General features: G+C 30.0%; 1 protein-coding gene across 1 annotated transcript in view; it reads right to left on the bottom strand.

Moving 5' to 3' along the window:
- The window catches only part of DCST2_1 (DC-STAMP domain containing 2), an 87,704-nt gene that overhangs the window by 57,462 nt on the left and 16,911 nt on the right, over nucleotides 1-13,331 (bottom strand). Inside the window, exon 5 of the mRNA XM_012938717.3 lies at nucleotides 7,724-7,856. Within this exon, the coding sequence (XP_012794171.3) occupies nucleotides 7,724-7,856 (133 nt within the window). The remainder of the gene's footprint in view (nucleotides 1-7,723; nucleotides 7,857-13,331) is intronic.

Raw genomic sequence — 13,331 nt, 5'->3', positions numbered from 1 at the left:
AATTATCAATAACCTTTCGTGTTCACTAATTCAATCTGATGTAGTCGCCATCTTTACAATAGTGCTTGTAGGTAGATACACATATTTGTCCTGTATGAATATAAGTAAAAAGACGAGAAAAATATTTCTCAAAAATAAACTCAGAAATACAGATCAATAGTCAAATTGCTGTTGTAATAAATGTATGGTACTAGGATAGACAGATGGTGATTATTTGTTTCGAAAAACATAGTAAATAATCATTTGATTGTAGTTACAGTATTTATTCAGTAAATAGCAAAACAACGATGTATCCCAATAAAACATCTGACAAACTAATAAACACCATTCAATATTATTTCATTTTTAATATTAGGATAGAATTGAATCAATATGACTAAATCATATAACAAGCATAAAACTATGAAACTATTAACATAGAAAGTCATCGACATTTCAGGGTATCATAATGCATAGTAAACTGATTGATTCTGATATTATTACATACCTGTAGTGATTAATGGTTATAATACTTTAATCACCATTTATTTTGTTGTATGTAGCGTTTTTAATGTGCTTTTACCGGTAAAATGTGTTGTTTTGTTTTTACATTAGTATTTATTCATTCAACAGTTTGGTAAGATTGATAACGTTTTATTAACACTAGTTGTTAGTTAATTTCTTAGTTTATTGAAATCACATTAAAATCCATAATTGATATGAACTTTGATAAACTTCAAATAGCATTATCATTATCTTATGTCATTAACAAACCTTTTCAACTATATGTAAATATAATTGTAGAGGATTTTTATAGATTACCGAGTGTTATTGAGATCACAAACCGGCCTAAGATATATAACGATTGAAAACCAGGAAGGATTGAATAGCTGTTTCATCTCACTATGGGATTCATCCGCAGAGTGCATTCTCAATTCAAGTAGGGATCAAACTATGTTATGATATAGTACGAACATTGTAGTCTTGATCTATTTGAGTCATAGACAATCTTTTCTGAATACCAGTAATTATTTTTAGATGATAACAGCTTTTGATGAAAATAAAGTCACAAGTAACATTGGAAAAATCGTAAGCGTAACAAATTTTTCTTAGATGCCTTTATCTCTTAATTTAAGATATATCCAACCAAAATATGAAGTTATATTAAAGATTTATGGTGATATAGGAATTAAACTATAAAGTATGATAATCTAAATTAATTTAAAAATATCCCTAAATTAATCATATGTGGGGAAAAAATACTGAGTAAATGTTAGACCATTTACTTAGATATAATTCTATTAATTGATATTAAGATTTCTCCAAAATAAACCCATTATTCTATAATTTAAAATAAGGTATTTAATTTATAAAGCAAAGCATGGTAATATATTTCATTAGTACATTGTTGTACAACGAGTAATCCTATGTACTATCTGAATTAATTAGGATGTCAATCATAATTGACTTTTTTACCCGAAAAAATTGATCATGAAATAACTACATTCACAAGCGTTTAGACTGAGTATTACTAAGGAGTGATAAACGAATACTTTTTTTAATCCACAAAATCACTATTCTGAACTTGCTAATGATAATTATTCTATTTTAATGGTTAAGATCATGAGTCAGTTGAAGCTAGACCACCATGGAAAACCTGGAAGCACTGGGCGGCCGTTCCGTCCTATGCTCATATGCTCACTAGTTACTGGCTTCAAGAGGTATATCCTAGAGTTCTAGTGAGAAGCAGTGACTAGTGGAGTTCAACCATGTCTGTGGTGAGATAGTAACTCACTGAAGACAATGGTAGATGCGTCGATCAATCCGTGGTTTAGTTGAAGTTAGAAATTAACACCGTCGGATGCCGGCTCAGTGGTCTAGTGGTTAAGTGCTCGCGCGCGAAACCAGTAGGTCCTAGGTTCGAGTCTCACAGGGGGAGAGGTCGTGGATGCGCACTACTGAGTAGACCCACACTAGAACGGAACGGCCATCCAGTGATTCCAGGTTTTCCATGATGGTCTAGCTTCAAGTGACTCATGATCTTAACCATTGAAATTACTATAATATCCACAAAATCCATCTGATATTAATTATTCTATTATTCATTTGCTTAGTATTTATACGTCTATGTTGTATGTTATAATTAGTAGGATTGAAACAGTATTTTTGTAAACAGATGATGGATTATACCTACCAACAAAGTTTATACTTTTTTAGCAGTTGGCAAAAGTAAATACAGCACCCTGATTTTAATAAAATTTATTATTGAATCAACTGATTTCTAAATTGATGAAAGTTTATTTAATATTTATTAAGATTAACTCTCTAAAATCTACTTTATTTATATCTATAAGAGATAGATGATGGTAGAGGTGTAGTGGGCAATATTCACAAAGACGTTTATAAGTAGTGTAGCTGAACGTAACCTCGAAATTGCAACAATTTTCAGATAGAGTGAAGGGTTTAAGTACACGGCGTTGACGGAGCACTTAGAGAAAACAGTTCAGATTTTGGAACACATCGAATAATGCAAATGAACCATTGAAGGTTATGTATAAGTTTTATGTACATACTTCATAACTGCATGTATTTAAATGACCTTACTTTTGCCTATTGTCATGTTGTACAGAAGTTCTATTCATTTTCAAATAACCTATAATCCAATATTAGATAGAACCTTGAAAAAATGACTGATTACTACATACATTGATAAACTGAAAGAATATTTCAAAATCAAAACTCCTTTTATTTTTTTCAATCATGATAGAAGTTTAAAATGACATGCAACATATAAGATCAGTACAGTATTTCAATGGATAGTTTTCTCAAATAAAAATGAATAATTTCTTGATTTATATTTAACCTATCTAACCTTCTGTGCTACAAAGCCAGCTCATAGATGAAAAACATTAGTGTTCATCTACTACAAGCGTTATATAATATTATAACTATTGCGCTACACAAGTAACTATGACAACGTTTACTAATTACAGTATACTTCTTTGTTTAAAAAAAGAAAACAAGAAGATGAGGACTAATAATCCAAGACTGGATTATAACAATAATGAATGTATACGCCATAAATTACTATATTTAGACAGCATTTTATTTATTTATTCAACTCAAGACAGTCTTAATGTAAATGGATATTCCAAACAACGAAAAAAGCATTAACTAATTTTCTATGATTTTTAAACCGAATAGGATTTTCTATTGAGATATATTGAAGAAAGTGAAAAGAAAAAATTTTTTTTTCGTTTTATGATTTTCTTTTGTCTGCTTATCGAAAGTTACGCGTTTTTTAAAGGAAAAATTATTTTCATGTATGTTTGTACGTGTACAAATGTACGGGTGTGTATAGTTTACCCTGTATCTAGTATACGGATTACTATTTTGTCCATTATTTGATACTTTACTTTTCTATCAGCACTTACATAAATATACAATCTATATACTTATAAACATAAGCATATACGTACTGATTTTTTTGAAAATCTACAAATGCTTACAACGACAGAATAATCATAATCGCGTGCATAAACTATATATATATGAAAGTAATTTGTCCGAAAAAAATATACACTTGAATGTCAATCATGATACTCTTTTTCATTGTCAATCATAATGATCCTAGTATTCTAGCATCGTTTTACATTTCAATCAGTCATTCAGTGATTTACTAAGCAATTCACTAGCCTTCTTATTTTTTACACTTAAAGTTGAATGCAAGACGGGTAGTGAATGAAACGAGAGTGAAAGAGGGGGTGTATATATCGCTATGTCTATATAACTATTTATTCTTGTTTTTAAAATAATATTTTTAGTGTTTTCTGTGTCGAAACGATTTACATGAACCAACTATAATTTATCTTAATTACATCATCTTTATTACTTTAATGTACATAAGATTTTCTCATTGAAATGTATCTTAGACAGAAATAAAACTGATAGCTTTCATTACATATTCAAATCTATTCAGTATAGAGGGTTTATACTGATTATCGAATTTCATGCACTACATCTTCGAATGATTATAGTAAAACAGTTACTAAAAAACTAGAAAGTAGTGGTAATATGTTTCGTCATAATGTTGGATCCCTCAGAAGTATGTATTTGCCGGGGATCGAGCCAAGGACATTCATGAATTTTAAGTGATGCTTAACATTCAAATGACTAATTAAGTTTGACCGAAAACGAAAAGACTAAATGACCTTAATTAATACATATCTGTGTTTTATAGTTCATATAAGCAACAGAACTGAAAAAATTAAATGTAGTTAACAGGCCTCAATAAAATTTAAATTTGACCATCAATCAGGTCTAGTAATAAAATTTTGAATTTTTACTTTCCTGCTTAGGATAAACCGGTAAGTCATATTCATTGTTTAAGTTCAAATAATTTGGTGAAATTTGGAGCGAATATTGATTTTCTCGAAAAGATTGACGAAGGTCGATGATTAAGAAACGAAACACCACTTCTCTAATTCCATAAACTGTTAATATTTATAGAACACTTAAGCTTGTGATTTACCTTTTCTTATTGATTATGTTATTATTGATCAGTGATTTCCTATGCATAATCGGATTTTTCATCCAGTAGTTTACAATTATGCGTTTTCGTTTTTAATAAGAATTAAGGTTTATATGCTAGATGACATATTAAAAGAAAAAAAGCCGGAAAAGAAGAATGTCATGGAAACAGGCTACTAGTTCTTATGTTGCTAATATTAGTATTTATCAGTATATTAATAATGGCAATAATAATGATGATAATAGTTTTGTCTATAGTTAAGTTCTTGTCCTCGTTGTGAAATCGGCTTCCGTTTTCTATTTTGTCCGCCCAGTCGATTTAGTACATTATATTCATCTAGTTATTCAGCTAAGCAGTCACTCAGTCAGTCAGTTAGTCAACTTCTTTCGTCCGTCCATCCATCCTTCCATATATTCAATCGTCTATTTATCTATTTTTTTCATGGCCCTCCCTCAAATCTACTATAATACCAGTGCCACCATCACGAACAACAACATCAATATGAATATAGTAAAAAACTAAAAAATATAAAATAATAATCTAATATTATACGAAAGTGATGGCGGAAATAAATACTATTTCAAACATGAAATAAAGACATTCAAAAGTGTGAGTTAAAAATTATGACACATATAGAGAGAGACATATTTAGTTAGACATATAGACGAAGAATGTAAGTGAATACGTGTCGGCGTTCGCTTCTCAGAAAAGAATAGCTATTATCATTACCATTACCATTACTATTATTATTATTATTACTACTACTACTAATAATAATAACAATAATGGTAATAGTAGTAGCTTCCACTTCACTTAAATTAATTTGGACAACTAAATTATCTATGTGTACCCACATGAAAACTTTTTTTCTTTTCTAAAAAAAATTGAGAAATTCTAAAGAATAAATGTAACTTTATTTTAAATAATAGAAATGATAATCATTTTTTGTTTTCTATATAAAACAAAACAACAGGATAATCAATCGGAATAAATTCACAATAATAATAATAGTAATAATAATAATATTACTTGTATAAATGAATCCATGATACGTATGTATCAAGTACAATTTAGTCAAAAAGAGTTGTAGGTAACTTTTATTTTGATTCCTTTCATTGTTTTTTTAATATTCAATTTGTTGAGAAAGTTGTTCACAGGAAATTATAACATGTTAATACTGTTCAGTCAATAATTTCACTCAAGTTAACATGACAGATAGAAACAAAAAGTAACCGAAAGGTGTTTGGATGAAACAATATGTGTAGTAGAAGATTTGTTTTTGTTTGTCTACTATTAGTATAATGATTAAATGACTGAAATAACATTGAGTTTATAGAATGAATATATTGTTGATAATAATTACCTATCACCAGTTAAAATCATGAGTCAATTGAAGCTAGACCACTATAGAAAACCTGGAAGCACCTGCTCATTAGTGACTGACATCAGGAGATACTCCTGGAGTTCTAGTGGAAATCCTTTACCAGTGGAGTTCAACCAGGTCTGTGGTGATATGGTAACTCACTGAAGACAATGGTGGACGGTGGTGCAATTTCGTGGATTGGTTGAAGCTAGACATTAACACATTGGATGCCGGTTCAGTGGTCCAATGGTTAAGCGCCTGGCGCGAGACTGATAGGCCCTAGGTTCGAATCTCGCAGGGGCGAGATCGTAGATGCACACTACTGAGGAGTCCCAAAATAGGACGAAACGACCGTCCAGTGCTTCCAAGTTTTCCATGGTGGTCTAGTTTCAACTAACTCATGATCTCAACTATTGCAATTACTACAATCTCCACAAAACCCATTCTGATAATAATTACTTATTATAAAAGATAATCTGATTAAAGAATTTTGTGGAGTTTACGTCTAAGCATTAAGTATGAAAACAAGCTATTATCAATCAGTCTTAAGCTTCTGGGTATATTAAAATGTAGTAAGCAGAATTTGATCATCACTTATGACTAATTATAACATTGAGTATTATTAAGTGATCAATTAGTACAGATACTTAAAATCGATTAGCTCAATGATAATGCTTTTGACCGTCATAATTGTTTATATGGATCTGAATTTCTGCTGATTATCGAGTTTCTCAATATTACTAGGAAGTCTTACTGAAAAGCCTCAACTAGCATGAAACTTGTTTTGAACTTGTAAATGATTGCATTCAACCAACTATTACAGTAAATTAACTCAAGTTATCATGTTCGCGTAAATTTCGAATGAAGTGATAATAAATATGACGGCAGTAGACTAATCGAGAATCAGGAGAGACAACACAAAAACAAAAAAAAGTAAATGAAAGGGAGTAACCAAAACTTAATTTGTTCAAAAGGAAGTTACATTATCAATATTGACTTAGAAACCTACCTACAGAATCGTTAATAATTGATTTTCAAGACTAGATATATTAATTCAGAAAGGTTATATTTATCTGCATGGCGGGAGGATAATTAGAAACTTTGTAAATCATTTCCCGGTTTCTATTATAATACGAATGTATGCGATAAATGTTCAGAACTTGTCAATCAGTACACATTTATAAAATTCGATACAGATGAACGCATTATTTAAAAAAAGGATATAGATACGATTCAATTAGATTTGTGATAAGTTTCAAGTTGATTGATTTCCAAACAATTAGGTGAATACTTGAAGGATTTTTGTAGAGATTGATATAACCTGTAGGTTATGTTCATCATAGTTGTGACTATTGGAGTTCAGATATATCGGAAGTGAAACAATAAGTATCAGTAGTCTTGGATGATCGTTATACTATATTACAGAATAGGTTGAAGTAGAAATTTTACTACTGGCGACCAACCTAATGGTTCTAGTGGTCAGCCGTTCACCTCTGAATCTTTATCTCCTGGATTTGATTCCTGGGTGAGTACTGTTGAAGTGACCAAGATAATTTGAACCTCTGCACACAGCTTAGCTCAACAATCAGTGAATCTATAAATTAATACGAATAGTGTTCCTTAGATATCTAATAACGTTGACTTGTGTTCACAATTAACAGCCTTTCAGAATAAAACGCATTACTTTTGTTAAATAATGAAACAGTTAATTTTACCTTCATAACAACAGTAGGAATTTGACAAGAATATTCGTTCAAAACTATGAAATCCTAACAGAATTGATATTTTCCACTTTTTTTATTATAACAATCAAATTGAACATTATTTATTTTATTTTAAATGTTACTTACCATGAATAAGTGGATCTGATTGAAATTTTGATTTTAAACTGTAAATATACCGGGAACAGAAATCTTTACATAATTCATTTACTTTATGTAATTCCAATAAATGTATTCGTAATACTTGTATAGCTTTGACGATCTATTAAAATGAATTAAATTGAAAAGTAAATTATATAATGAAGTATATTGTATTATTAAATATAATTTATAATTTCAGTAGTTGAGATCATGAGTTAATTGAAACTAGACCACCATGGAAAACCTGGGAGCACTGGAAGGTTGGTTTGTCCTATTGTGGGACTCCCGCACCCCGCGAGATTCAAGAGGTATTTCCTGGAGTTTTAGTGAGAATCCTTTGCCAGGGGAGTTCAACCAGGTCTGTGGTGAGATGTCAATTCACTGAAGACAATGGTGTAGGGTGGCGCAACTTCGTGGATTGGTTAAAGTTAGACATTAACACATTGGATGCCGGTTCAGTGGTCCAATGGTTAAGCGCTTGCGCGCGAGACTGATAGACCCTAGGTTCGAATATCGTTGATGCGCACTGCTGAGTAGACCCACACTAGGACGAAACGACCGTCCAGTGCTTCCAAGTTTTCCATGGTGGTCTAGTTTCAATTAACTCATGATCTCAACTATTGCAATTACTACAATCTCCACAAAACCCCTTCTGATAATAATTTATAATTAATAATATTTCAAATCACATTTATTATGAATTAGATCCTTAATGATTCATTTAAGAACTATATAGCGCTCTATTTGTTAACAAGAAAAAACACGATACAAAGAGATTTTATATAGTAAAGATTTATAAATGATTATTTTTGTTAAGTTTTAACCATGGTATGTCTCATGTTTGTAGGTCAATTTAAGTAATTTTAAGTGACTACTAATATACTACATATATTAGAACAGATTTCAATTTTTAGGTAGGATTAAATCGTTTTTTTGTCAATTAATGCACATTAATATTATCATGAATGAAGTTAACTATTACTGAGTCCCACAATGGGACGAAACGGTCGTCCAGTGCTTCCAGGTTTTCCAAGGTGGTCTAGTTTCAATTGACTCATGATTTCAACTGATGGTATCACTTTAAACTTTGATTCATTCAGTTTATGATATTTTTAAATCCATAAACAGCAGATGAGTTAGCCACTTTTATACTTGTTTACCGATATCTAATATCAATAATCAACAATTATAAGATAGATAGTAGCTAGCAGTATAATCCAGGACGTGGGTCTCATTTTACTTGAGACTTTTCAGCTGGATAAACCTTCATTCCCAAGTTTATATAAACTCCAGGACTCGAACCCGCTATTATTCGCTCCAAACACTACCGAGTTATCCACTTCGATACTGAGTTAAAACTAGTCACGAATAAGATAAAAACACGAGTTCTAGATTCCATTGCTAGCCATCATCATCTCTTCTTATAATGTTTGTGAATCAAGGCATTTTATAGAGGCCATTAATTACGGTCTTACTTAATGTAGAGTGAAAAACACATTTATACTACAATTATTACATTATCAAATTAAAGTAACCATTATTTTTTATTAGAAATACATATGTTCTCATCAATACATTTTACTTTACGTAAATCACTGTACACACTCTTAAAATATATTAGTATTGGATCAATAAACAGGAGAACTATTTATTCATTCTTAATGAAAACTTAAAGGTTCCATTAAATTATTTTGTAAATAACCTATGATCATTTAATCAATAGATGATGTAAACATACAATATGCGTTTTAATAGGAATGATTTTTTTTAAAGGTATATATATATATATATATATATATATATATATATAGTTACACTTCCATGAGATAAATGTTAGTTCATTAAAGATTCTATTATCGGATAATTCAACACTGTTATATCAAGATATTTAAAAAATGTACGGTTATATTGTGGTGTATGCTACTTATTCTGACAGATATAAGTAGTATGTAGTACTCATTAAAAGTAGAATACTTGATAGTAGAAAATTGAATTAAAGAGAACAGAAAACAATGGGAATAATGACAGAATTCAAAGAATCAAGAAGTATGTAAAGTACAATTGATAGGCTAGATGAAAATAAAGTATTTAATGTATGATTTTCATATTTTACCAAAGCACCGTATAATTTTGGATTGAATAATAATAAATCGGTTTTTCCCACTTGTGTTTTCGTTCACTACAATATGATTTCAAATATATATTTACTTAAGTCGTGTACCAAGTATACGATCGTCTAATAAGGGTTGAGTCATACTTTTATGATTAAGGGATAGTTATACTATTCGGTTGTTTGTATAGAAATATGTAGTGTATGAACCGAACTAGGAACCTTTGGTTGAGATTTAAATGATTTAACCACTAAACTAAACTTTTTAACATGGTAATTTTGTAAAGGGTTGAAGTGTGCCAAGTAGGTTAGACATATCCAGTTCATGTTATATAGTCGTGTATTATATATAAAATACAAACTGTGCAATTAGTATATTTCCTCTCAGTGATAATGTATAACCAGTCAATATAAAGTATTACCTGTACTTCCAGTTTTTTTCATAAAAACAACAGAATCCGAAATTACTGAACAACAAAACCATCTGTTTACCAACTTTCTCGAGGGTCAAACTAGTAATCCATTTAATGAATCAGTGGTTTCGCTAAGTAGGCCAACAATTAATTAGATCTACTTCATTTATGCATACACCATTTAAAAAAAAATATCAAAGATAAGATATTTGATCTTACTACTTATGTATGAAGGTTACTGAAGAAATCTTTTAGGATGAAATTTTATCGGTAGATGAACTAAAGAACGGAATTTGGTAGTTATGTGTTTATATATTCAAATTGAGTCAATAGTTTTAATGAGGGTATAACTAAACGGATATACGTGAAGGCTATTCGAGACTTCCAACTTCATGGTTGTTAGTCAAGTACTTTAACTGCTATACTACAACTCTGTAGGTGAATTGCAAGATTGCATGAATTTATTGACGAAAAAAGCCTGTGTTTTTCTAGTTTCAGTGATAACGTTTTCTAGATGGTAAACAATTTGAAAAGGAACAGTTTGATTTCATACTTTTCATGTACTTCCAGTAGTGTTAGTATTTCAAAACGAATCCTTTATTTCATATTCTCCATTAGAATATCGAAATGAAATATACATAAAAAGATATTAATTGTACTTAGTTAATTTGGTGTTTTAGTTGAATTATCAGTGGTTACATGATGTCTAAGCACTCAACAATCATGGATAACATACAGGTCATTGTCATTGAAGTCTGGATACACATTTTCCCATTTGAACGCTAACTTGACTATTTGCTATAATTTCTGCGTCATTATCATTAAGGTAAATGAATTGTGTATGGGAAAAGAAGAAAGCATAGATGAAGAAAGAAATACGAAAGCAGACAGTAGAAGCCTATATATGCTACTGTATTACCATTTCTTAGGTCAAGATTGGTTAAATATAGATAACCGATTATATCCTGAAAATAAACTAATAACATTAGATTCCTTCCGTTGGTACGTTTCTGTTGAGTAACTGTCTTAAAATATGGTTGTCACCATTTCTAGCCTTCAAGTGATTAATCATCAATTGATTGTAAATCATTTGAAAAAAAAAACATGAACTCACTAAACGACTAAATAGGATAATAATGGATACTTCAACAATTATTTAATGCAAAAAGATGAACTAAGCTGGATTTTTAATCAAAAACTATATTCTGATAGCTTATTATATTAGAACTACTCTTTGATTACGTCAGTAAACGACTGAACAGTTTGACCCTTAACTTAGGAGTACTCATTATTGGACGTAGTAACAGAATGTTCGAATTTTTTATGTAATATGTAAACTAATGATGGTTTTAAAAATCTAAAATATTTTATTATTTTCATTGACCGAAGTAAAATGATCTGACAGTGTTATATACATACTTTCTGGTTTAGATTTATATCTATCTATTCTAAGATTGTAATTTATCGTTTTAATCGCTTATAGAGTTATGTATTACATAATGCAATATTCGAACCTTATTGAGGAAATATATCTTACACTTCACATTGTAAATGGATATTTAGCAAACCAGGCAGTCAATACTTGATTAATATATATTAGAGAAGTAGTGTTCATCAAACATCATTTATTTGTTCATACAGTTGGTCTATGAAAAGTCAGTCGGACTAAGACTCATTTTCTTCTTGTACTGATAGACAGCTTGAGTGCTTCAAGGAAACAGATAGGGTTGAAATTGTCGGCAACATTCTAATGTTCACTAATTGTATCGTACTTTTGGCTATGTTTCCATTCCCATATTAGGTTAATGCTATTGGTGATTTTTATTAATGACTTCATTTCAAGTGATTGCTGTTATCTGCAACTATCTACTGTGTACATAAAGATTCTATAATGGACCAATATGGCAGGTTAAAAAAACACAAATATAGTAAAGTTTAGGGCTTGATATAAAATCTTTTGCAAAAATTACAATTTGATGTTTTAAATTTATCCATTAAATAAATGGAAAGATGATCTAAAATATTAGATACGGCACAATGAACAGAAAAACGTGGATAAATTCAGCCATCAGATAATACTATTTATTCTTGATTTAAAACTCCCCAATAATCAGCACTCCTAAGATAACCTTAGGGATTTAACCAGTGACTGGATTTTTAACAAATTACTACATAGTCAAATCCTAAATAATGATACTTCTTCATTTGAGATTTGATTATTTAGTTTCTTATACGTTATACTATTGATTGTTTTGTTAAAATTATTTACCCAAAGTATCTAGTTGGCTTTACAGTTAATAATAAATGAAACTCTGGAGTATTAACTTATCTTTTGTTCACATAGTAGAAATCAGATGAGATTTACAGTTTAAATTCATTTGATTTATTAAAACCATTGAATTAGTGTGTAGTAGATTTCATATGTGTTTAATTGTAACTCAAGTTTGATATATCTGTGATAATATTGTCATTATTTCTATGATACAACAAAACTAAATAAACATAAACCACAAACATCTGCTCTAGCCAACAATATAAATTTGAATGAAGTAATTTGAATAGAATTTCACATATTCAATATGGTTTAATTAGATACATCCTAAAAACAAGATAAACCCATTAATATCAAAAGGAGTTTTATCGATATTATAGTAATTTCAATAGTTGGGATCATGAGTCAGTTGAAGCTAGACCACCTTGGAAAACTTGGAAGCACTGGACGACCGTTCGTTCTATTGTGGGACTCCTCAGTGATAGCACCGCTTAGTATATTGACTTATTCATGCAGAAGGGATGTGTGGATTAGAAAGAACGAATCACGATTAGAGTGCTATCACGAGCTGTGAACATTCAACTTTGGTTTATTACATCACCTTAGGTTCAGATTTAAACTGTTTGTTAATTAATTTAGCTTTTACTCTTATCATAATTGTTTATATACATAATTATAAATTATATCTAAATATCTACAGTTCGGAAAATTTTACTATCTCTTGGGAAATTTTTAAATCTCATATGAGCTTGTTGTCAACATACATACATTATTATAACACCGATAAAACCAATTGTGTAT

Source organism: Schistosoma haematobium, chromosome 1 (genome assembly GCF_000699445.3).
Source record: "Schistosoma haematobium chromosome 1, whole genome shotgun sequence".
Classification (NCBI taxonomy): Eukaryota; Metazoa; Platyhelminthes; class Trematoda; order Strigeidida; family Schistosomatidae; genus Schistosoma; species Schistosoma haematobium.
The sequence above is the reverse complement of the archived record's forward strand: the minus strand, read 5'-3'. Positions and strand labels throughout refer to the sequence as shown.